General features: G+C 45.9%; 1 protein-coding gene across 3 annotated transcripts in view; it reads left to right on the forward strand.

Moving 5' to 3' along the window:
- COL15A1 (collagen type XV alpha 1 chain) overlaps positions 1 to 9,932 on the forward strand; it is a 101,285-nt gene extending 91,353 nt beyond the window's left edge. For all 3 annotated transcript variants that reach the window (XM_061132938.1, XM_061132937.1, XM_061132939.1), the window contains 7 exons: positions 1,093 to 1,157; positions 2,435 to 2,563; positions 2,713 to 2,772; positions 3,524 to 3,583; positions 5,965 to 6,150; positions 7,714 to 7,829; positions 8,828 to 9,932. In XM_061132938.1, coding sequence (XP_060988921.1) covers positions 1,093 to 1,157; positions 2,435 to 2,563; positions 2,713 to 2,772; positions 3,524 to 3,583; positions 5,965 to 6,150; positions 7,714 to 7,829; positions 8,828 to 9,041 — 830 coding nt within the window. In that variant the 3' untranslated portion in view covers positions 9,042 to 9,932. The remainder of the gene's footprint in view (positions 1 to 1,092; positions 1,158 to 2,434; positions 2,564 to 2,712; positions 2,773 to 3,523; positions 3,584 to 5,964; positions 6,151 to 7,713; positions 7,830 to 8,827) is intronic.
- Positions 9,933 to 26,802: the final 16,870 nt, after the last annotated feature.

Raw genomic sequence — 26,802 nt, forward strand, 5'->3', positions numbered from 1 at the left:
AAGAATACTGGAGTGGGTTGCCATGCCCTCCTCCAGGGGATCTTCCCGACCCAGGGATGAACTGAACCTGCATCTCTTAACTTCTGCATTGGCAAGCAGGTTCTTTACCACTAGCACCACCTGGGAAGCCCCAAGTTTTACTGGGACTTGTACAAATATCCTTAACCCTGCCAAGAGTTTTGCAGATTTTGAGAGGTGACAAGAGGTTAGAAAGATAGAAGGAGAACAGCAAAAGAGCTGTAATGATATTTGTGTTTGCCTAAAATAAGAGCTATTCGTTTGGGAACCGTGAACTCCTAGGAAATGCAAGGATGTGCCTCAGGGAGCTATCATCCCACTAACATTCTAAGTAGGAAGGTGTGTGTGTGTGTATCTCTGTCCTAGGGGAGAGGGCCTTGATCTGATTTTTAAGGGCACTTTGACTTTTCAAAAGCTAAGAATCTCTGGTTGGATACTATACAGTTTGCAAAGCACATTCCTAGTTTGTATTTTTCTCAGTTCTCAGCATAGGCTAGTGAAGAAGAAATATCTGTTTATATTTCACTGATGAAGCTGGGGTTCAGAGAGCTTGTTACTTTCCCAAGCTCACACAGCTCAGAATCAACAAATCAGGGTCTTCAGTCTCCTGCCTGGAAGGCAAGGGCCCTGTCACTGCCCTACCCTGCCCTCCTCTAGCTTGGCACCTTCTCTTTTTTCTGAGTCTTCTTCCTCTGTTCAGTAATTACCTGTTTGTTTCTTGGGACAAGTAAGTTGTATGAATCAGGGCATTTGGGGATGCAAGTGACAGAAAACTCAACTCAGACTGACTTATACAAACAACAGAAACAGAAGACATGTATTCACTTACAAAACTGGGAAGTCTTAGGCATGACCTCATTCAGGGCTGCAGTTAAGAGTCTCAGCTCTGCCCTGAGCCAGCCACATGTGGCTGAGTCAGAGCTGGGCACAGAGCTCCTAAGATTCAGTTACAAGGTGCCGCGTTTGCAGCGTTGTGAGCACGGTGCTGAACACTCTCTCAGTAACTGGCTAACATCAGAGGCATTTTGCAGACAGTATGCTTTTCTATAACTTCTCTTTCCTGCTTTATCTTAGCTGTGGCCCTTCCAGGCCCACCTGGCCCTCCAGGACAACCAGGGCTTCCCGGATCCAGAAACCTGGTCAGTATTATCATCAGGGAGTCTTCATCCTTCTGCTTTGGATGAGTTTGTTTAGAACTGTGGCCGCAATGTTTAGGGGCTAGCGCACCTTCTCTGGTGGAGTTGGGCCTCCATGACAACAGAATTGGTAAAATTCCACAAACAGGATATTGTCTCTTTGGGTGACTTAGTAAGTAAAAAGATGCAGACGATAAAATCACTTATGATTGTATTACATCAAAAAACACAAGCACAAGAGTGTAAACAGCATTATGGGAGACCCTGTGCTGGTCACATTTCCCCTGGGTGACGCAGCATTCTCCATTTTACCGAAGAATGTCTCTCGTACCTTCGTTGCCCTGCGGATCGCCTCACTCTGTATGACACACGGGGACTACTATGAGGTACAGAAAGGGGAACAAATGGCTCATTAGGATGTCAGAAGTCCTAGCAATGTACATTGGTCTCTGATAGATTTTTAACTGGAAATTTGGGCTGCCAGATGAAAAACTGTCCAACAGTTGGTGAAATTTTGATATTTGGTGCCTTTGGGGGATGTCTGGGTCATTTTAATGCACAAAGTCGTTATCTTCAAAGCTAGGCAAAAATTAAGTTTTTATATTCTTTCTCAGTTGAAAAGAATAATAAGAGTTTCCTTGTCTGGTATTTCTCTGAGATTTGATACTTCTTGATAGATTTCTCCTGCTTTTATGTCTGTGCCTAGAGAGGCCAAGATGATTTTCTAACCTTTGGCAATTGTCTAGACGGAGAAATTATAGACCCCTATTTTCTTCTATTTATTTATTATTGGAACTACTCAGCCAGGCAAAAAAAAAAGGTTCAGGACCTAGGTAGAGTCACTGTCTTGTGTATATTTCTTAATCCAAATGAAAACACTTTTGAAACCCTGTAAGGAGCAGCATGAGCTAACGTAACACATGTAACAATGCTGCAACTCACGCCAATGGAAGGGGCAGAACCTACCCATGATTTTACCAATACCAACGCCCAACAGAGCCAGCTCTACTGACAGTTTTTAAATGTCTTCAAGCTCACAGGATATTATCTTCTCTGTTTAATTTTCTAATTGTAAATGAGATTTACGTTTCAAGGTAATGAATGTTTTTGTTTGATCAAAAGGAAAGTCCTTTGGTCATTGATGAAGTTATATATCTCTGTGGTGCAATAACGTTTTCATTGACTGGGAGGGGATGACTTTACAAAGAGGCTGGGCTTCCAAATCGCACCATTGCTCTAATTGGTAACCACAGTGTTTGATATTTAAAATTACCTAACAGGTTACAACGTTTAGCAACATGGATGACATGTTACAGAAAGCACATTTGGTCATAGAAGGGACTTTCATCTACCTGAAGGACAGCACCGACTTTTTCATTCGGGTCAGAGATGGTTGGAAAAAATTACAGGTAATTCTTAAACCCCTTTTTTAACTGACTGTCTCCAAGTACCCTCTAAAAATCACAGTCTACTCCTGTAAATGCCATTTTTCTGATTTGAAAATGCACAAACAGTTTCCAGTTGATGTTTCATTTTCAACATCCTCTTTTCCTTAAAGCTGGGAGAACTGATTCCCATTCCGGACGACAGCCCTCCTCCCCCTGCACTTTCCAGCAATGTGAGTGCTCTCCCCACCTACTTCTGGCTCCTGCAGTCATCAACACTGACTGTGTCCCCTTGGCATCCAGCATCCAGCTCTCTGACTCCCGACAGCCAGCCCTGCAGGGTTCACTATCTGGCAGAAGCCCAGAAATTACCAAGTGCCAAAAGAACGTTCTCACACTGGACGGCGGGGGCGGGGGGGCGGGTAGGGGTGGACGCTGGACCCAGAGGCTGGAGACCTGCCATTCCTGTGTCACAGCTGAATCCTCTTGGGCAAGGGACTCCCCTTCTCTTGGCATCAGTTTACTGATCTGTGAAGACATGGTTGGTATAAGCAATCTAGAAGAACCCTTTAATATTTGATGCTGAGACTTCCTTACCTGATTAGAACATTAACAACTTGCATTGTCCACTGTTTTAACCTTACAGCTACCCTTTCAGGTGGGTACTATCATTCCCACTTTGCATGTGAGGAAACTGAGGCTCTGAAGAGGTGCCTTGCTCTATGAAGTGAATGAGTTTTTTGTAAAACATGGGAATTCTGCTTTTTGGTTCAGTGCTCTTTCTAAAAGTCTTGAGAATATTGCTCCCTTTCTGAGGATCATTTTTCATTCATGCATGAAATTCTTCAGTTAAGTGTGGTCCAAAGACCATGACAAACTGTTTAAGACAGCTTTTCAAGAAACAGTGCACTTGTACCTTGATGTACAGTGAAGAACAGCGTGAATGCATGTTCAGGATGTTTGTTTTCTTTTTTTACCCGACAGCCTCATCAGCCTCATCTTTCGCTGGCATCTATTTCAAATGTCAATTACGGCAGACCTGCAGTAAGTACCGTTTATGTGTTCACTCTACAAACGCCAGAAGTATGTCTGCCATGGGCCAGGCCCCATGCTTGGTATGCAGTTTGTTTAGATAATTGCCGGAACCTCAGTTGCAGGAAACACAACAAGGCCTGGGGACTCTGTCCCTGTTGAGTCTGTCCCACCGTCTCTACAGACCAGCCTCTGCAAACGTCTTTCCTCCTGCCTCCTCTCCACCCCACCCAAGGACACAGACATAGGTTACCTCTGCAAAACTTGCACACAGCTTAGGGTTGCCATGGCGCTGATCCTGGCCCCAGCTCTGTGTGATCTTCAGCTGCAGGGCCCAGTACTACCTGGCTCCATTCAGAGTCTTGGGAGAGGCAGTCCACAGGGCTCAGACTCCCTCCCAGCCAAATAGAGAGCAGCCAGGAGAATGAAATGGAATGGCCTAAGGCCACTCTTTACCAAATATTGTGGGGACACTCTTCAGAGCACAAGGCGTGAACTTGGCGGGCACTGGGCACATTCCCTCTGCCCAGCAGGGGATCCTGTGGGGCATGGTGAGTCTGCAGGACCTGTAGGATACCTGAGTGGAGACCCCCAGAAGGAAGCAGCATCGGAAAGTCTGCAGCCCTGCAGTGGGTCTAGTCTGGAAATGCAGACTTGGGAGTCTTCAGTAAAGCCATGGCTGTCGTCTCGGGGATGGAAGGATTCCTAAAAGAGAATCTACATGGTGAGGAGAGACTGGATTGTGAGGGGCAAAATGCAGTGACCGGAGAAATATGAGAAGGAAACTGACGCTATTGCCAGAGAGGAAAGAATGCCAAGCAAGGTAGAAGCGGACAATGTCAAATGCTGCCAGGAGGCCCATGGAAAGAGCTAAAAGGTGTTGTTCAAATTGAGAAACTCGGGAAAAGCATTTCTGCAGCATGGAGGGACGCCAACAAGGTTCTAGGTGGTGGCAGAGTAGGTGGGGGGTGAGGAAACAGAAGCAAGTATAGGTAACCCTTCAAAAAGCTTAGCTATGCGGGGAGACATCAGTAGCTACAAAAAGTTTTTAAATAGTGTGTTATAAATTCTGAAGTAATACATATCCATTTTAGAAAGTCTAGACAATGAATAAAAAGAATGGAGAAGAAAATAATCACATAATTTTACAAAACTATCCACAAAATAACTATTTTAACATTTGATTGTTGAAATGTCATTGTCTTCATAAAAATGATAGCTATTCATTATAGAAGTGGTCCAGCAGTTAAAGATACAGGAACGTGAGGACACAAAAGCCCCCAATCCCACCATTCAGAAGCAGCCATGGCTCCAGACCTTCTTCTGCGTCTCCTTGAAGAGGGGGACGTGGCGGTGATGGGGTCAGAGGTGTGGCAGGGAAGCCCCTCTCACCGCTGCTCCTTGCCTAGGTGTCCGCTAGGAAAGCGCGTTCTTGTGGAGCCTCTTGTGACCGCCCTTGGGTATAGTCCCCAGAGGCCCAGCGGCTGGAGGGTGATGAGACCAGAGGGTCTCTTCCCTCACGTGCCACGGTCTTCAGACATATAAGAAGAGGAAGATGGGTTTAAGGTATTCTTCTTTCCTGGAGACTTGGGCCCAGGTCCTGCACCAGCTCTGTGCTTCCCCAGCTCTATGCTAATGAGATAAAAGTTACTTCTGACATGAGGTTGAAGAGGGGGATGACTGCTCCTTGATTATGAAATGTAATTCAGAGGCTGCAGCAGAAAGTGCTGGGAAAGAAGGCTGGGTTTGGGGAGAGAAAGTGTGGAGGAAGAAGATAACAGAATGGCTTTTATCTGGGCTACTGACCAAGGTGTCAGGAATGTGAGGCTAGAATTATTATGTGGTCCCTGGTTTCTAAGAGTCTGTCCCAACAGTCTTCATAATAAACGTCACGGCCTTCTCCTTTCAAGGCCTTTTTCCTCTGGTCCCCCAGGATCAGCCCCAGACCTACTCAGGAGGTGGGAGAAAGGGCAGGAGGCAGATAGTTTGATGCACCTCTGAGATCTAGGACCAAAGCCAGCTTAAAAAGCTCCTAGAAACTCAACGAAGGGCAGACCCAGAAGTCTCCAACAGATGGCCTGCCTGCAGGCTGAATTCAGATCTCTGAAGTGCTTTAGTTTGTTTTTCTCATACATTTAATAAGAAATGTCTACTAGTTAGAGTGGTTCAGATTGCTGAACCAGAGTGCTTTGGGAGACCTGGGCTCTCCTTCACTGGAGATGGTCACACCTGGGCTGGGAACCCAGTGTCAGGTAGAGGATGAACAAGGTGACCTCCAGCGTGCCTTCCAATGCAGCGAGTCTGGGATCTTATTAGCAACATGTGATGGTTATGGGAGTTGGAGTTTGCTATCAATTCTCCAACTGCACTGTCTTTTCTCTCACTTTTTGCAGCTACACTTGGTTGCTCTGAACACGCCATTTTCTGGGGACATTCGAGCTGATTTCCAGTGCTTCCAGCAGGCCAGGGCTGCAGGACTGTTGTCCACCTACCGAGCATTCTTATCCTCCCATTTGCAAGATCTCTCCACAGTTGTAAGGAAAGCAGAGAGATATAGCCTTCCAATAGTGAACCTCAAGGTAAAACTAAATATGGTTCCCATCTCCACAGGGGCTATAAGGCAGTTGCCACTCCTAACACCTTCAGAAGTGTGCTATTTCGAGGCCCTGATTAGTTGTGTGACTTTGGGTGGGTTACCTTCTCTCTCTGGGCCTCAGTCCCCTTATATTTACAATAGCCCTTCCTGCTTAGATAGTTTGTGACCCTTGGAGCAAACAGGAGGGATAGTAATAACCTCTTTCATTCATATAGCTTTTCTGTTTGTTTATAAAGCACTTCATATCTGTTCTAATAGATATTTCCAATAAAAATGGGAGTTATTCTTTTCTCAGTTTGTTGGGAAACCGAGGCTTAAGGGAGAAACAGTTCACTCAGAGTAACTATAAACTGGAATTGGTGTCCTTGATCCGCACGTCCAGGGCTCTTGTTCCACCCAAGGGCGCCTTCTGGAGAGAACTGCCTGAGTGGCACCAAACCACGGTCCTGCACCCTGGCTTGATTCCCTCGGGTATTTCTGTGCCCGTGTTCACTGGCAAGGCGGGGCCTCCCTGCACCCTCCATTGCACAGTGGAAATAGCCTACTCCTTTAAGGCTACAGAAGAGCAGCTCTAATGCTGCTCACACGTATCCTGGGTCCTGACTCCTAGCCAAATCTTAAAGGTACTTTGAGACCCTTTGATCCCTGTGATCCCAGTACTCCAACCTGGAAGCTTGAGCCTGGCAAGTTCATCCTGACCCCACACACAGCACTTCCTATCCCCTCTTCCAAGGGTCTGTTCTACCATTTCAGCCACTCAGATTGTCTGTATTCTTAGGCTATAAATAACTGAAGGAAGAGGAGTGAGAGATTCGTCTCCACATCACCCACTGTGCTGTGCATAGTCGTGTCCAGCTCTTTGTGACCCCGTGGACTGTAGCCTGCAGGCTTCTCTGCCCACGGGGATTCTGCAGGCAAGAATACTGGAGTGGGTTGCCATGCCCAACCCAGAGACTGAACCCAGGTCTCCCACATTGCAAGCAGATTTTTTATCATCTAAGGCACCAAGGAAGCCTCACCCATGTGTATATTAGCACAAATTTGAAGCTCAGTATATAATTATAAAGGCTTCCTTGGTAATTCAGATGGTAAAGTATCTGCCTGCAATGCAGGAGACCTGGGTTTGAGGCCCTAGTCAGGAAGATCCCTGGAGAAGGGAATGGCAACCCACTCCAGTATTCTTGCCTCAAGAATTCCATGAACAGACTGTGGGGTCGCAAAGAGTCGGACACAACTAAGCGACTAACACTTTCATTTTCATATAGTTATACAATGTTTAAAATAGCAATAATAAAGACCTAAAACACATTTTTGATGGGGAAGAGACATTATGCACATATAGTAAAAGAAATTACCTCAAGAAATAAGGCCATAAAGCTGAAAGGGTTCCAAGGATAGATTATAAAATCAAACCAAAGTATTTCCCAAGTTCTCACTCTGTCCAGGATATGGGATTAGAGTTGGGGGCTTCCAAGCTTTGAAGAATGGATAAATACTTGTAAGCTGTTTGTATAATGATTCTAATATAGCATTTTTGTCTCTACAGGGTCAAGTACTTTTTAATAATTGGGACTCAATCTTTTCTGGCCATGGAGGTCAGTTCAATACACACGTTCCAATATATTCCTTTGATGGCCGAGATGTAATGACAGATCCTTCCTGGTAAGTAGAGGTTGAAGCCTTTGAAGTAAATCATATGATAGATAGCTTTAGGAAACAGTCTAACAATGGGCTGCCCTTATCAGCTACTCCTCTGAGGTGTTGCCAGGATAAAACCCCAGTGAGGCAGCCAGAGGCCTTGGAGAGAGCCTGGCCTTGAAGTTAGGAGACCTGGGTCCAGTAAGTTCATATGGGACCTTGGGTAAGGCACTTCCACTCTTTGAGCTTCAGTTGCCTCACTTGTCAAATGGGCAGAATAATCATATCCATACCATAATAATGCTGTGAGAATAAAAAGGTAAGTGTGAGAATATCTAGTATACAGTAGGCACTTAATTAGTGGTAAGTAATGCTATTGTTGGTGATTCTTTAACCCTCTCCTGTGAGTTGCACTCTAATTCTTTGAAAATTATGTATGCTTTTAAGAATACAACAACTCAGTAAATCTTTCCTCATTGTCTACTGTATGCCAGGCCTGATGTCAGGCCTGGAAGGCACAGTAATAAACCTACATACACAGCTCCTCCCTTTTCAAAGCTTATAGTCTGTGGGAAGACAGACACAGACTAGCTACCATTCTAGACATGATATTGTCATTGGAAAATGAAGAAACAGCTAAGATGGTAGGAGCACAGAGGAAATAGTCATCATTCCTTAGCAGTGAGAAGAAGGAAGGCTTCCTGTAAGTTGGGTCATTTAATGGACTTGGAAAGATGACAAGGAATCGCTGAAAGTGGAAGTGAGGCCATTCTAGACTAAGGGAACTCATCAAAGGCTCAAATTCACAGAAGTAGAGAGTAGGATTTCGGAGCAGGTAGAAACTGGATATGGTCGGAATGTAGTGTGTTCAGAAAGTTGGAAACAGTGATAAAGACAGAAAAGTGATGTGCGGAGAGTTCAGGAATTTGACTTAACTTGCTAGACTTAGGCTGATTTCCTTGCCAAGATATGCCACAAAGAAGGGTCATTTCAAAAAGTAACACAACAAACTTCCTTTGTAGGCCCCAGAAGGTCGTCTGGCACGGCTCCAGCACCCACGGAGTCCGTCTTGTGGACCAGTACTGTGAAGCGTGGAGAACCGCCGACATGGCAGTCATGGGCTTGGCCTCCCCGCTGAACACGGGGAAGATTCTGGACCAGAAAGCATACAGCTGTGCTAACCGGCTAATTGTGCTGTGTATCGAAAACAGTTTCATGACAGATGCGAGGAAGTAACAACCCTCCCATGCTTCTTAAGAGTTTTCCAATTTTTTTATGTGAAGAGTTGACACTGAAATCTAAAATGTTTAAGCGTTGTAAATATTAGTTTTTTATTACACATTCATCACAACAGCAACCAAAGAAAACATACCTCAATACACTCAAAACTGAAGACATAAAGGACTCAGATCAAAGACAAAATCTGATCCATCTATTGGTGCTAGATTCTGCAGGAAACCCCATGCAGTGTAAACACATCCCAACACGGTTAAGAGCAAGTTAAAAAAAAGAGCAGGTTTAAAACAAAGGCCTTGGCATTCCGCCCACTGCATCCTTCAGAAAGTGATTTCCTCCTTTTAACCATTGTTGAGTATAAGATGTCCTTCATGTTTTCTTACGAAGTCAGTGTTCAGAAATGTTACCCCTTTCTAAGTTATGTGCAGACCAAACACTTTGTTCTTTAGTATACATCCATTGTTTGCAACTGCTGTTTATATAGACAGAACTGCTCAAGATGATCCTATTTGTATTTTCTGATATTACAGACTTTAATGTTTTCTTCCGAAAATATTATTGCCATCATACTTTAGGAGTTTTATATTTTTACACAATCATATTTCAGTATGGCATCTGTTTATATGAATGACTTGCTGTAAAAGTTTAAGTTCCCAGTGATCTGAAACTAGAGAAGAAATACCACATAATTACTTCCTTTCCCTTGGTGGCCCTTTTCCCTACCCCCATCCCGATTTTATGACTTCCATTTGGCGATTCTTGAGTTATAACTCCCTTTGAACAAACAGGTTCATGAGGATAAATTTTCTGAGACACATATATCTTCATGCTGTATACGTTGGCTCTTTTTTTTCCATGTAATAAGTGAACATAAAAACATCTTTTCCAGGCGCTTTCTTCTGTTTGACTTTTCCCCCTCCGCTCCTTTATTCCTCATCACTGATGTGGAAGTGGCTCTCAGGCAGGATTGCTAACCCTGTCACTGCCACTTGTGTGTCCCCTCAGGAGATGATCAGAAAACGGGAAGATTTTCCCATCATCCTCTGCTGCTCCTGTGTGTTGTCTTCCACTCGGCGAGGGCAGCATGGGGCACGCAGAAGAGGCCCAGTGTGACAAACAGGATCAGCTGTATCTTAACACATGATGTGGGCAGATCTGCCTTTTTCTCTCAAGGAGGTTGAGATCAAATAAGTAATATCAGCTCTCGGTTCTAAATATCAGACTTACATAAGTCCCACTTATCTTTCCCAATAACCTGCAAGGTAAGTATTTTTATCTCTGCCGTACAAATGAAAACAAAATTAAGAACTTGAGGCTCAGGAAGTCACTTGTTCCAGGTCACAAGGCCGCTGAGTGGTGAGGCTGGTTTCACGCCCAGGGTCCATCTCACTCCAGTGACCAGGATTGTTTCAAGGAGCAGCTACACGAGGCTGCCTTTTCGCTCCCTCTCAGCTCCCAGGCTGTGACTCTCTGGCTCTCGGCTTGCTGCTGCAGGAGACACAGAATCGCCAGGCAAGCAGCATGCCAGGATATTTCCTCCCATTCAGCCAGGCTGGCCCAGAAACTCAACAAAGTGAATCCACCCTAATGGTCCTTGAGGTAGGAAGGAGGTGGAGGACCAACAGAAAAAAAGCAGATAGCCGAGGACCTCCACTTAGGGGCTTCCTACATGGAAGAGTGGTGGGAGTCTGAGTCATGGGCTGAAGACACATGTAGGTTGGAAAGACCCAGCGGCGGGCCGCTGAGGACTCACACCCCCACCAGTGCCTGGCGGGCACAGCACCTGAGGGAGGAGGGCAGTGGGAGGTGCTGAGGTCGTGAAGTGGAGGTGCTGTCCCACCCACTTGAGCCAGAGCCCGCCGAGGTCCTGGGCCACAGAAGGGACAGGGTGGGCTCAGGGTGTGCTGACCCCAGGAAGGAGGTTGACATTCATGCCCTGGCTCCTCAGTCCTCTTGGTGTACTGAAGGAGGGTGTGACCAGCTGTCCTCCCAGCAGAGGCCTTGAATGAACCCCAGCCCTGGTTAGACTCAGAGTGACAGTCAAAAGCCTGGGTCTAGCATTCAAGGCCCTTCACTGAACATCGGGTCTCTCGTCATTTGCCAAAGGCCACCAGCCTGAGGCCCTCATGATTCCTTATGTGAGCCGTGTAGACCCCTGTGTGGGGCTGCTGTCCACGCCCTGCCTCATCTTGGGAAAGCCTAAGGTGCTCTAGGTCTAACCTGGCCCTCTAGCCAACAACCAGTGCAGATTCTGCTTCCTCTGTGATATCCCTTGCTCCTCTGAACCTGACAGCCTTTTATCATGCTTCCTCTTCTGAACACCTAGTGTTTTAACACCTGGATCTTGTCACACAAGTAAAACACAAAGATTGAAAGGTCTCCAGCCTTCACTTTACCCCTGAGTGTCCTTCAAGTCTGGGGAGCAGGCTAGCATTCTCTGACATAATATGGCATGGAATACACTCCTCAGTTGTTGGACTTGACGGTGTGAGAGGTCTTGGGGTACTTTCTCTGAACTTTCTCTGAACCCATATTGTGGACTCTCAAGGTCTGAAGCCAACAGCATCCACAGTCCCCTGTCCAGAAGCAGAAGGGCAGAAACAGCTGTCCCATATCCACCCACGTCCCATGGGAAGGCAGACTCACAAAAGCAGCCAAGAGACTGGCGAGGACCGGGAGGTATGGGAGACGGAGCACGAAGCGGGAAGTGCGGGGCAAGCTCTTGGCCCCTGCGAGTGGCCACGTGGTGCCGGCGGAAGAACCGAGGGAGTGAAGACAATGGATCACAAGAGTCACGCTCAGATTTCCTGCACCCTTGCAGTTAGATGGCTCGGACTGTGTTGCTTGAACCTGTACGGAGGGAAGGAGACAGCATGGACCCCAGGGAGTGTCAGCAGTCCAGTACAGCTGAATATTGATCAGTGAAGGAAATACAAGTCAAATGCATGAACCAAAAAATGAACAACCAACAAAATGGAATGTATTGGCTTGTGAAACCAGGAAGAAGAACAGGGAATCCAAGAGACTCAAGCTACATAGTCACTTAGTCTGTTTTTTCTTCTGTGTGTGTATGTCTCTCTGTTTTGCTTTTGCTTTTCTCTGTATGTGGCTTCCTTCTTATGGTGAGAACAAGATTCCTTCATGTGGCAGGGATTGTTCCCAGCTCAAGGCTTACGTTATCCCAGCACCCCAGGGAGTGGCCTCAGAGGAAAGAGAAGACTCTCTCTCCTGTCTGGAATTATATTAGTCCCCCAAAAGAATTCTGTTGAGTCCCACTCATGTTGTGTGCCTAATGATTGCGATTGGCAGCTCCACCCAAGATGAGTTGTGCAGAAGAAACGATTCCTCCACACAAAATGTGAAGGAGGTTTGCAGTGACCAGAAGCCAGAGCCCAGGAGGTTAAGAAGACCAAAAAGAGAGAGATCCCAACACCCAACCACAGGAAAGGGCTGAGTGTGGGGCATGTGGTGGTAAATGGCACCCTGGCCTTGAATTCTAGGGTGAGGTGTGTGGACTTCATCCTGCTACTGAGAGAGCACCTTCGGAAGATTTAAGAGATTGGGGATTAGTTTTATGTTTGAGAAAGACCCAACAGGCCTTTTGTTTGTTCATTTATCCATCCAGAGGTATTTTTCAGTAATGCTTTTTTACCCAGAGTCATGTTTAAATTTGGAGATGCTAAGATAAATTTGGCTTCCCCAGTAGTTCAAACAGTAAAGAATCTGGTTGCAATGTGGGAGACCTGGGTTCGATCCCTGGGTCAGGAAGATCCCTTGAAAAAGGACATGACAACCCACTCCAGCATTCTTGCCTGGAGAATCCCATGGACAGAGGAGCCTGGTGGGCTACGGTCCATGGGGTTGCAAATAGTCAGACATGACTGAGTGACTAACTCACTTTCAAGATAAATGGTGCCCCCGCTTTTCAAATCCACTAAGCCCATTCTGCCACAGATTGTTTCGAATTCCATGTCTTCCTCCAAATCCTCAAAGACCTTGCCAAGTGTATGTGTGCAATTCTTGCCTAACCCATCGATGGAGGAGTACCTCTCTGGTCATTCCTTGAGCTTCTGAGTCACCAAGACACCGCTGAACCTCCTCGGAGCTCTTTGATCTCCGTTGGCTGATTTCCCCCTTTACCTTCCATCCGTACTCTAACTTACAGGGCAGATGAATGTAGACAGGCCTTCATCTGGGTTTGAATTTGGGCTCTGCCACCTACCAGCCATGTAATCACAGGCAAGTTACTGAAAATCACACCCTACACTCAACACTTCCCTGCAGTTCAGTTTCTTCATCTGTAACACAGAGGTAGTAAATGAAACAACTCTCCATTGAGTTACCTTGTTGGAAGCTCTAGGAATGGGGTTGTGACCCTGAGTAAGAAACCAGTAAGTAGTGACTGTCCTTATGACCTGCCCCAGACGTCTCTCAAGATGAGCTGGGGGCCCTTTCTCTAGACTTGCAGGGTGGCGTCTTCCAACCTGGTTTCTCTGCCTTCAAGCCCAGGGCTCCGACTCAAGCTGTATACCCTAGTGCAGCTGTTACCTGCTGATGAATGTCCACTGCCCCAGCCCCTGGTGTCCTGGCTCCCCTGCCCCACTGCTCATTCTCCCCCTAAATCTGCAGCTAAAATGCTATCGTCTGTCCCAGTAGGGGCTCCACGGTTCCACTCTGGCACTGGGGCTGGATTCCTTCAGATTGACAGGAGCATATGTGCCATAATGACTGTGAGATAATCTGATTATTCCCCTGCCTAAGCCTGCCCAGCACCCTTAGTTCCAAGCAGGACCCAGAATGCCCTGTTACCTGCTATTCTCATAGAGGAGATGCCCCACCCCTTCCTCCAGACTTGCTCCCTCTCCTCTGGTCCCTCCCTCGGGGAATGGTGCCACCAGCCAACCAGTAGCCTGAGAGCCACCTGCTCACTAATCGGGGTATTTTCTGGGTGCTTTCGTAGTAACAACAGCAACATAATATTACAACGTAAAGTAGGTTCGAGGAAGTTCAGCAAAGTCTGACTCGTTCCATGATGGCTACTTCTTCTCAATGTCAAAGTGTTTTTAAAAAGATAACTCCGGGGAGTCTTGCTTTGCTGCACATGTTGGTCCTCCTTTGAGATAAAGAGCTGTCTCTGCTTTTGCTTCCGTAGGACTGTATCTCCCATCATGCTGATCTCCTGGCCCACAGCATCTCCCTTCCAGCTCATTCTCTACACCAGGAGAGACATCTTTCTCAAAAACCTGCCACACTGTCAGTGTTTGGAATTGGCATCCTTCCTAGATGAGGATTCGTTTTCCAGGAGTTTATGTGGGAGGTGATCCCAGGACCCCAGGTAGGGGAATGCGGATGTGAGACTGGGAGGGGAAGGCAGACTTTCAAGGGGGCATCTGGTCTCTGCTGTGACCCGATAATCCTCTGCTTTTAGGAACTCTAGGGTTCAGGGTAGGACAGGCACCTCAGAGTTTCCCACCCAAGGGCCAGGGAGCTGTGCTATTTAAATACCAACCCACAGCAGTCACTGAAGGGCGGAGCGCATTACCTTCCGGTATCTGACCTGCTGGGCTCACTCACGGTGGGCTCTGACCGCCAGAGAAAGCTCTCAGGCGAAGAGACGCAGATGCTGGCCGTCAGAGGTCTGTGGGCCGGCGCCACAGAGCCTGTTTCATCAGGCTCATTCAACGGGAAGCCATGCAGCTTTTATTTCACAATAATAATTTGAGCTTACAGTAAGTTCCCCAGACCTCGTTGAAGTGATAAAAATAATAAAAATAAGAGGAGGTAACAAGTTCTGAAATACCATTGTTGCAAAGGAAGAGCAACATCAACCAGGCAGAAGCCTCGAGGACTTCCTGGAAGAGGTGAACCTGGTGTGATTGGGTATCTTACAACCGCAGCAAGGGCAAGGCCTGCGTGAGTCTGCCCTGGGATGCTGGTTTGCACAGCACTGTGCCAGCCGGGGCTGGAGGCCAAGAGACTCTGGGACCTGTGAAGGGAAGCTCACGGTGACCGGGGCGCTTGCTGCCAACACTCAGAAGAGTTATCCATCCTTTTCAGTACAGGCTTTCAGACTTATAAATAGCAACATATATTTGATTTGACAAATCTCCAGTCATCTGAGAAGATTAAGCAGTCTCGAAAAGGGAACCAGCAGATCAATCAGAGCCAATGGCTTTTATTAAAAAGAATTATTACAGAAAACTGGAGCAAATGTTTGAAAAATTCAAATTTGCTTTTCAGTGAAATGTCAGAGGATAAAAGAAGCATAAGATAGGATACTAGGAGAACAAGAAACAGTTCTTGAAAATAAAATACATGATTGTATGAGCCCAAAATAAGACAGGACTGCAATGTATATATCATTGAAAACTTAGTGAATTATTCACTAAAGTGATTTAGTGAATTATCAGTAAACTTGTAAGAATTAATACAGTCCTCTCAGAACACAGACAAGAAGATAAATTCATGAGATAAAAATAGAGTGATAGATATAATGTCCCGATGTTCATATAGCAGGAGTCATAGAATAAGAGAGAAGAATGGATAGAAGTGAAATATTAGTTAACAAAATAATGAAAGGAGATTTCCTGAGCTGAAAGAGTTTTAGTTATGGGTTAAAGAGATTCACTCAGTTCAGTTCAGTTCAGTCGCTCAGTCGTGTCCGACTCTTTGCGACCCCATGAATGGCAGCACGCCAGGCCTCCCTGTCCATCACAAACTCCCGGAGTCCACTCAAACTCATGCCCATCAAGTCGGTGATGCCATCCAGCCATCTCATCCTCTGTCGTCCCCTTCTCCTCCTGTCCCCAATCCCTCCCAACATTAGGGTCTTTTCAAATGAGTCAACTCTTCACAAGAGGTAGCCAAAGTATTGGAGTTTCAGCTTCAACATCAGTCCTTCCAATGTACAACCAGGACTTATCTCCTTCAGGATGGACTGGTTGGATCTCCTTGCAGTCCAAGGGACTCTCAAGAGTCTTCTCTAACACCACAGTTCAAAAGCATCAATTTTTCGGTGCTTAGCTTTCTTCACAGTCCAACTCTCACATCCATACATGACCACTGGAAAAACCATAGCCTTGGCCAGACGGACCTTTGTTGGCAAAGTAATGTCTCTACTTTTTAATATGCTATCTAGGTTGGTCATAACTTTCCTTCCAAAGAGTAAGCGTCTTTTAATTTCATGGCTGCAGTCACCATCTGCAGTGATCTTGGAGCCCCAAAAAATAAAGTCAGCCACTGTTTCCATTGTCTCCCCATCTATTTCCCATGAGGTGATGGGACCAGATGCCATGATCTTAGTTTTCTGAATGTTAAGCTTTAAGCCAACTTTTTCACTCTCCTCTTTCACTTTCATCAAGAGGCTTTTTAGTTCCTCTTCACTCTCTGCCCTAAGGGTGGTGTCATCTGCATATCTAAGATTATTGATATTTCTCCTGGCAATCTTAATTCCAGCTTGTGCTTCTTCCAGCCCAGCGTTTCTCATGATGTACTCTGCATATAAGTTAAATAAGCAGGGTGACAATATACAGCCTTGACGTACTCCTTTTCCTATTTGGAACCAGTCTGTTGTTCCATGTCCAGTTCTTTTTTTTTTTCCATGTCCAGTTCTAACTGTTGCTTCCTGACCTGCATACAGGTTTTTCAAGAGGCAGGTCAGGTGGTCTGGTATTCCCACCTCCTTCAGAATTTTCCACAGCTTATTGTGATCCACACAGTCGAAGGCTTTGGCATAGTCAATAAAGCAGAAATAGATGTTTTTCTGGAACTCTCTTGCTTTTTCGATGATCCAGCGGATATTGGCAATTTGATCTCTGGTTCCTCTGCCTTTTCTAAAACCAGCTTGAACATCTGGAAGTTCTCAGTTCACGTATTGCTGAAGCCTGGCTTGGAGAATTTTGAGCATTACTTTACTAGCGTGTGAGATGAGTGCAATTGTGTGGTAGTTTGAGCATTCTTTGGGATTGCCTTTCTTGGGGATTGGAATGAAAACTGACCTTTTCCAGTCCTGTGGCCACTGCTGAGTTTTCCAAATTTGCTGGCATATTGAGTGCAGCACTTTCACAGCATCACCTTTCAGGATTTGAAATAGCTCAACTGGAATTCCATCACATCCAATAGTTTAGTTCGTAGTGATGCTTTCTAAGGCCCACTTGACTTCACATTCCAGGATGTCTAGCTCTAGGTGAATGATCACACCATTGTGATTATCTGGGTCATGAAGATCTTTTTTGTACAGTTCTTCTGTGTATTCTTGCCACCTCTTCTTAATATCTTCTGCTTCCGTTAGGTCCATACCATTTCTGTCCTTTATCGAACCCATCTTTGCATGAAATATTTCCTTGGTATCTCTCTATCTCTAATTTTCTTGAAGAGATCTCTAGTCTTTCCCATTCTGTTGTTTTCCTCTATTTCTTTGCATTGATCGCTGAGGAAGGCTTTCTTATCTCTCCTTGCTATTCTTTGGAACTCTGCATTCAAATGGGAATATCTTTCCTTTTCTCCTTTGCTTTTCACTTCTCTTCTTTTCACAGCTATCTGTAAGGCCTCCTCAGACAACCATTTTGCCTTTTTGCATTTCTTTTCCATGGGGATGGGCTTGATCCCTGTCTCCTGTACAATGTCACGAACCTCCGTCCATAGTTCATCAGCCACTCTGTCTATCAGATCTAGTCCCTTATATCTATTTCTCACTTCCACTGTATATTCATAAGGCGCTGACTAGCTCAGATCATGAACTCCTTATTGCCAAATTCAGACTTAAACTGAAAAGAGTAGGGATAACCACTAGACCATTCAGAGATTCACTAGTCCTGGGCAAAATTGTTGCAAAAAATTCACCCAAGGGCATATCTGGTAAAATTTCAGAATTGCAAGGTTAGTATAAAAATCCTATAAACTTTCATCCAAGAAGAAGTTCAGACCGGCACTGGCGTTCTTGTTTGTGATATTACTGGGGGCTCAGACAGGAAACAACGGAACAATGTATAAATAATCCTGTTGATTAAGAATTAGGGCATTAAAATTTTGCAGCCAAACTGAGAACAAAAGAGAGATACTTCCAGAAATGTCAAGACTCGAAATTATAACACCCAGGTACGTCCTGAGAAACAAACTTAGTAGAACAATTATAACCCCATAAAAATGAACAGAGAATTAAGATCTCAGAAAGTAGAGGGCACTGTAATACACTAGAAATCTAAAGAGAAACAAAATAATTTTTAGCTTTATCTAATCAGTGTTTCCCAAGTTGTAATATGTATACCACACCTAGATTGAAGTGATTTTTCCTTTGATAGTTATATACCTATTTTCACATGTGATTGAAATATACAGGGAGCCCCGAATAAAAAACTTGACATTTATTTTTAATTTAATATGAAGTGTTCAGTGGGTAGTTACATTTTTAAAAGTTTGTTGATTTAGGACTTTCCTGGTGGTCCAGTGGTTGAGACTTCTTGTTTCCAATGCAGGGGGTGCAGGTATGATCCCTGGTTAGGGAACTAGGATCCCGTATGCCATGAAGCACAGTCTTTAAAGTGCGTTGGCTTAAAGAAAAATATTAAGTAATTAACAGTACAGATGGTATATTTTTAAGATAGTACAAAAATGAGCAAGTTTTGGGAATGGCTGGACTAAACAATTGTTGATATTGTGGTTATAAAATATGTTCCAGACTTACCAGTTTGTGATGACAGAATAGGTTCAAGTTTCTTTTAAAACCCAAATTACGAGTCTGATGTCCTAGGTGGGAAACTAACACAAAGTCCAGTCCTTCTCTTCCCCAAATACCCGTCAATAACTCCACCTTCAAATAATCCACGCTTGCTTGTATTTTCCCCTGGGATCAGGTCTCCTCACCTTTACCTGTGGGTCCCTGCGGGGAGAGAGGCACTCAGGGACGGCCCTTGTGCCAAACTCACTGCCCCGGCGGCAGTGCTCCATCCGCAGTGCGGGGGGCCCTCGTGGGGCTGCGAACTGTGCTGCTGGCCCTTGATGCAGGTGATCTCGGGGAGCAGAAGAGAGACAATGCGGAGCGCGAGACAGAGACGGGGGAAAAGCCCATCTACGGGTGCATCATCACGGTCACTACTGTCAGCAGAGGGGGTTCAGCTCCACCAGCACCTCTGAGAAGTGTACAGAGCGGCTTTTCAAACTACCCATCTGCTGGACGGGAGGCTGGATCCTTTGTCCACTGGCTGCCATTCTGTACTGGTCAAGCGCTGCCCATAGGGTACTAACTGCTTTTCACTTCTAAGCTGAGCTTATAAGCCAGCCCAGAAAGTTCCCTGGCGTTGAGAGAAGGCCCTAGCACAGTATGGAGCAGACAAGTGGTGAGTCTGAAGGCAGAACAGCAGCAGCAGAAGGCGAATGGGAACTACCCACTACAGCGAAGGCTGAAATCGAACCTGGTCTGGAGGGGCGGCTAAAGGTGCAAACGCAGAGGTGTCTACTACAACCCCTGCAGCAGGTCAGCTCCCCTTCTCCTTAGAGTCAGTTTCAAATCAGGGCCCCAATATCCACACTGTTCTATAAAATATAGATATAATCAATCACGTGCTATGAAAACATAATGATCAAAACTAATGCAAAAATACATAGAAAAGCTCTATATTCCAACCACAAATGTAAAATATTATTAAGAAACTCACTTCCCCATATCCTGCATTCTTTGTTTTATGGCCAGGATAAGAGTGATTCCTCAAAGAAAGGGGATGCTACAGCAGAAAGGAAAAGTGAATTGGCAAATGAGAAAATAAAAGGTGCCTATTACATTCGGCCTCTTGGGTTTCTCTCTTTCTCCCATATCTACAATACAGTTAACTCACACACAATGAAAATGTACTCAGCTCCCCCCTTAAGATTTGACAACCAAAGTGACATTCAGCTGTCACGCCCAGCTGTTGCAAGTTGAGGGTCTCTGGATGATGTACCGTCCATTCCTCGGTCCTCATGCTAGTCACTCAATTACTAAGTATTTACTGAGCAAACTGGGATATTGTCGTTGCTGCTGTTTAGTTGCTAACTTGTGTCTGGCTCTTTTGCAACCCCTGGTTGTAGTCCGCCAGGCTCCTCTCTCCTTGGGATTTCCCAGGCAAGAATACTGGAGTGGGTTTCCATTTTCTTCTCCAGGGAATCTTCCCGACCCAGGGATTGAACCCATGTCTTCTGTATTGGCAGGCGGCTTCTTTGCCACTGTGCCACCTGGGAAACCCAAACGGGGGGTATAGAGGAAGAGTAATTGCCCTCAAAGATCTTATATTCCAGTGTGAGGGGAAATAGACCATAAGCATGCAAACAAACAGATTAGATGAAATCAGGTACTGATAATTGCTAAAAATAGACCAATTAATGAGGTATGATTGGAGGTGGGGAGGATGCTGAGATACCCTTCTTAAGCGATGGCATTTAAGATGAGATGTTAGCAACTGGTGTCTTGAGATATCTTGATTAAGGTGAAAACATGGAACTATTAGACTACAGACCCTCATGAACCTCTGGGGAAGTATATGAGGTAAGGTCCATCCAAACTGACCAAAAGCATTCTTAATATTTGAAACAGAGGGAATCTGATGCAGACAATTAGTTACACAAGTTCTGGGAAAGCCGAGACTGAACAGGACACAGTAAGACTATCCAGATATTACCCAAAGTGGAGCAAATAAAGGAGGATGTTACCAGAGCTTAGAGATGAACACCAAACAGCAAAAGCTGGACCGCATTGACCTGGGGTCGTAAAGGAAGATGAGCCCACAGCTGGAAACTGCTACAGACGCAGATAACATGGAAGAAAAATGCCTTGATTCATTCCTTCCTCCTGCTTTCCAACCCCTCACCTATCAAAGGTAGTCATCTGAGCCAACGGCCCGGGCAGCTTGGCCAGCCAGGATCAGGTCCCCACCCCCAAAACAGGCAGAATTGGGAGAGAGAAATACACCTTGAGAGCAAACAGGTCCAGACAGACACAGGAAGATTCCACAACTTCCTGGTTATTAAAAGTTTGATATTTCAGTCGCAAACTATTCCAATCTCTTCTCCCTTTTCCCCTTCCCTCACGCTGAGCATTCTTGAGCTAAGTTCCTGCCTTCTAGGGACGAAGATGGGGAGGAATGTGATTAGGGCCTAAGGTACCTTCTCCTCTTCCTTCATCAAGGCTCAGCCCTTCAGGTGTGTTTGCCATGGAAGGAAGGAGAGGAAACAGGACAAGAGTTTCTTTACTCACCTGACCAGGGCTGTGGTCCTTCGAGGCTGGATGTTCCTACTTGTCTGGGTGACAGGGGCCACTGACACCCTCTGCGGCAGGCAGTGAATGCTGGTGAATCCTCTGGAGGACCTTCCTATGGGAGATAGGACCGACTGCCTTCTCTGATGTCCGCTTAGCCCAACTGGGAACCTCACCAGGACAACAACAGAACATAAACGTAGCTCCACTTCTGCCCCAGTTCCCGCCTTGAAGCAAAATCAATCTTCTTCCACCTGACTCAGCTAAGCCCGAGGGCAAATTAGGAAATGATAACCAACGTGGGAGCAGCACATCAATTTCCCCTCCTCTCGGGGGCACCTCCCATGGCTGAATCTTTGAAGCCGCCCCAATCTTTGGCTTGGGGGAGAATTACCTCTCACTATACACACTGCATTCCCCACAAGGCAGAGGGTGCTGACCCTAACTCCCCTCCGTCTCTCCTTCCCTGTCACCTCAGTGAAGATTAGAAAGGAGGGATGCTGGGGAGGGACTGTCTGTGTGTCCCAGGAAAGGAACCTGGTGTCATGGCGGGCTGCTGTCTCAAGATAGAGCTGTGCTCCGGTCCTCATCTCTGGGCTTCAGCTGGAATTCCTGGACGATGGCTGTGCTCCGGTCCTCATCTCTGGGCTTCAGCTGGAATTCCTGGACGATGGGGAAAGTTCCAGGAGTATCCTGTTACCTTTGAACGATGGAAGGGAGGCAAGCTTGCAGAGACCTAAGGGTAGAGTGTCTCGGGAACAAACAGCAAATTTCGTGAAGGTCTTGAGATGCAAGCTCACTTGGTGTGTCCAAGGGACAGAAAGACTCTGGAAGGCGCTGGAGGGGCCGTAAATGGGAGAGAAGACACGGCAAGCCAGGGGAGGCCAGGGGAGGCAGCTGCAGATCACCTTGGCTTTTGTAAGTGAAGGTATACGGTATGGATTTTATGTCTGGTTGCTCTGAGAAGCTCCTGGAGGCCTTCAAGAGGCAGAGGGACATGAACCGGTTTTTACTTTTATTTTTTGAGGCAGTAATATCATCAAGACATTTTTTATGATCAGAAAATACAAAACTGGCCTTGACCCTTTAAATACATAAAGAGAGTCCTCACAAACACATACCTCCTGCAGCTAGTGCTCATTTTATTGTGGAGATAGATACAACTATCTAGGTTTTTGCTGTGAACAAATCTGTTAGGTTTAAAAGTATATGAACTGACTTTTGTTTGGAAAGACCGCCGTGGCTTATGTATGCTGAATGGACTCTGGAAGCAAATGGACCAGTTAACGAACTCTTGCCGTCATTTTGCTGATTGGTAATGATGTCCTGGGTTAGGGCTGAAGCACTGGAGAGGGTGAGAAGTGGACAGATTTGGGATGGAATTAGGTGGAGCTTTGCTGAAAGGTCTCAGTTATGAGAGGATGATTCCTGGGATTTGAGCCTGGATGGGTGCCTGGTTGGTGGTACTATTCCTGGTCTGGGAAGGAAGATAAGGGCATGCGATTTGGTTTTGGTTGATTTGTTTTCTTCATTATCCTATCCTCAGGGTCTAGAAGAATATCTGTCACTAGTGAGTGCTCAGTCAATATGTGTTGAATAATTGAAAAAGCAACAGTTTGATCAGGTTCTAGTTGGGAAGCCAAATGGCCACACTCATGCTCTTGCCACCTGTAATTAAATGGCACAGTGAACCATTCCAAGTATTTTGCAAAATTCTATTCAAAAGACGGAAGGGGGAACAATTCCAGTTAGTTGTCATTTGCCAAGGGACAGCACTGGGACAGCAAAAACTCATTTCTCTGGCAGAGGAGCAGATTCCTCCTGTCCTCCCATAGGTCCTGCTTCTTGGGGGACTTGGGAGAGTTTCACTGAGAGATGGCATCCTGGACCCCAGAGTGGACTATCCTCTGCTGTTCACCACAGGCCTAGAAGAAGGTCCATTTTCTGGGGACTCGGCCCCTTGGTCTGAGCTTCCTTGGAGCTCCGAGCAATGACGAAGGTCCCTACAGGCCCTGGGCTGTGGTCTAGTCCCTGTGGCTTTGGGATGAGATTCTCCCTCTTACCCCAGCTCCCCCAGGGCATCCCTCTTTCCTGGCCACAGATTCCTGCTTTAAGGAGAAAGATCATCAAACTCTCTGCACCCTGAGAATCTCGCTGCAAGAAGGGCCTCTGTTTTATCTGCCTGCTGTTCCCTTCTGCTTTCAAACAGCCCAGCTTCAACAGAAGCATACTTTTGGGTAGCACACAGCCAACCCCTCTGACATCCTAACATCCTAACATCTTTGGACCTCAACCTCCCATTAAAAAAAGTACTTGTTTTGATGTACATATACATAGTAAAATGATTACCCCTCTTGTGGCCAGGAGTCAAGAACCAGTGACTGGCAGCCTCACTAAATCTACCAGCCGGCTGTAGCAGGGCAGGAAGAGATCTGTAAAGAAAGAAGGTGAGTGTGCTGCCCCTCAAGAAAGGAGTTGGTAGACGGGGAAAAACAACAAATCCCTCTTACAGGAAGTCACATTTAATGCCAGGAACCAGAGAAAGAGTACCCGTTGGGACGCTGCTTTTGTTTTCTAAGTGAGAGCAGAGAAATGAACCTTGCGGGCGGGAATTGTGATGAGGAAGTGCTGCAGGGGCCCTACTCGGCGCAGAAAGACGGAGGAGGACGTTGGGGGGAGGCCGGCCCGCAGCGCGGCCGCCCGGGCTCTGGGAGGCGGTGATGGTCACCGCGCTGCTGATGACTCAGCGCGGGCCAGCGCGTCTTCCCCCGTTCTGCTTGGTCCGATTCTCCAAAGCCAAACAAATAGGAAGTGTGGTAGACGGGGTTCTTTTTAGCAGCAGTACACTTGGGTTTGCTTTCTTGGGCGTGAATCCAGTGGAAAGCAAGTATTCTCTCTGGCCTCTCTGCTACATCACAGAGATGGAGCAATCGCTGCCTCAGAGGAACAGAGCAGTTTTAAAGACATTTCAAAGAAACAGTCTTGTAACTTACAAAATGGATCACAGTAACCACAGAGTTGGCTATGCTGATATGTCCCATGACTGGTTCTCCTTTTCATATACATTAAAAAAAAAAAAAAAAGAAAATTCTATGTATTTAAAATGTACACGTTTTGGGAATTCCCTGGCGGTCCACTGGTGAGGACTCAGCGCTTTCACTGCTGAGGCCCAGATTCAATCCCTGATTTGGGAACTATTAAGATCCTACATGCCACACAGAAAAAAAAAAGTACTTGTTTTGATGTACATATACATAGTAAAATGATTACTAGTTAAGCTAATTAACGTATCCATCTCTCCACATGGTTACCGTGTGTGTGTGTGTGTGTGTGTGTGTGTGTGTGTGGTGTGGGTACCTGAGATCTATTCTCTTAGTAAGTTTCCATTATACAAAACAGTACCATAAAAGGTAGTCATCCTGAGGTACATTAGATTTTTAGAATGCATTCATTCTATTAACTGTAACTTTGTACCCCTTGACCAACATTCTCCCACCTTCCTACCCCTGGTAACCACATTCTACTTTCTGCTTCTATGAATTTGACATTTTTAGATTCCACACATGAGTGAGATCATACTGCATTTGTCTTGCTGTCTCTGGCTTTTTTCAACTAGCATAATGTCAGCTAAGTCCATCTATGTTGTTGTACATGGCAGATCTCCTACTTTTTAAAGACTGGATTATATATGTATATATCTTTATCCATTCATTTGTTGAAAGACACAGGTTGTTTCCATATCTTGTCTATTGTGAATAATGCTGCAATGAACATGGAAATGTAGACATCTCTTCAAGGTACTGATTTCATTTCCTTTGGATATATACCTATAAGAGAGATTGCTAAATCATATGGTAATTCTATTTTTAATTTTTTGAGGAATCTCCATGCCGTGTTCCATAAAGACCAATTTACATTCCCACCAATGGCATACAAAAGTTCCATTTTCTTTACATCCTCTCCAATACTAATTATCTCTTGTCTTTTTGATGACAGCCTTTCTAACAGGTGTGAGGTCTTACTGTGGTTTTGATTGCGTTTCTCTGATGATTTGTGATGTTGAGCATCTTTTCATGTACCTGTTGGCTGTTTGTACATCTTCTTTGGAAAATTTTCTGTTAAGGTTCTTTGCCCATTTTAAAAACCAGATTGTTTTTGATTTGCTATTGAGTTGTGTGAGTTCCTTATATTGTGGGTATTCACCCCTTACCAGATACATCGTTTGCAAATATTTTCTCCTATCACAGAGGTTACTTTTACATTTTGTTGACTGTTTCCTTTGCTGTGCAGAAGCTGTTTAGTTTGATGTTGTCCCACTTGTTTATTTTTGTTCTTGTTGCCTCAGCTTTTGGTTTCCTAACCAAAAAAAAAAAAAAAAAAAAAAAATCACTGCCAAGACCAGTGTGTCAAAACTTGTTCTGATCATATAGTTTCTATGAAAATGTTAGCATGCCAGAATCAGAAGGGATCTTAGAAATCATAGCCAACCCTCTCACATTCCAGAGAAGGAAACTGAGGCCCAGAGAGGGGAGGAGGGGGATTTAAAGGCTCCAGTGTGTTAGAGGCAGAGTGAAGCCTCACCCTGAGGTCTTCTGAATCGTTGTACAAAAATCTTTCCATTATGTCGCTTAAAGATGCTTATAAGGGAGTGTCTGCTACAAATTTGCTTCTAGATGTCCTTGAAAGCAGTTGATGGGAAATTTCAGCCTGCTGCATCGAGTGACATTGCTAAATGAATTTGATTCTTGCATGCCAAAAATATCTCTGCGAAGATGTGACTTCGGCATGGTTTAATCATGGGACACTTGAATTCAGCCACCAAGGATGTGCCCTCACCTCCCAGTGGCCTTTCTGTCTCTCAGTGCCCGTGGTCCGAAGGTAGTCTTTCTGAATCACCTCCTTGATTGTGCTTTGTCCTCTGGCGGCCTCTGGGTTCCCCCAGCATGACTGTGGGGCCCTGTTGCTCAAGACCGGCCCCCACTGGGCTGCCCCCCAGGTTCGCAATGAGGCCGTGTGAGCCAGCCGCTCCATCAGAGCCGCCTGGCTCTGCGCTGCAGGCTGACCCGTCTGGAACACAGCTTGGGCTTCTCCTGCTCTGTGGGACCCGGTTAGGTTTGGCCAAGTGGCGATGGGAGGCGGGGAGGAGAGTGAGCTCAGGGCACTGATTCGCCGGGTTCCACGTCTGTGGTTTCTCCAGGTCTGGCTGCCTCCCTCTGTTGAAAAGCTCAGCTCCTGTCCCGCAGCGCCCTGCGCATGGCTCTCTGCCCCCCACCCCATTCAGCCTGCACTGGTGACAGCGCCTTCTGTTACCCGTGCCTCCGCGAGCCCCGGGGCTTCTGCATTCTCCCTCGGGGTTTCTCCATTCCCTGCCATGCCTTTGAAAACTAAGCCTTTTTAAAACTCCCCTCAAATGACCCCACTGAGTGTGCCCCTGTCCAGCTGGGACTTGGGCTGATGAACGGTCGACCTGGTTCTAACCTGGGGTCTCAGCCTTCCCCGAGCCCTGAGATATATTCTATCCCAAGAGAGAACCTTCAG

The sequence above is a fragment of the Dama dama genome, chromosome 29 (assembly GCF_033118175.1).
Source record: "Dama dama isolate Ldn47 chromosome 29, ASM3311817v1, whole genome shotgun sequence".
Taxonomy (NCBI): Eukaryota; Metazoa; Chordata; class Mammalia; order Artiodactyla; family Cervidae; genus Dama; species Dama dama.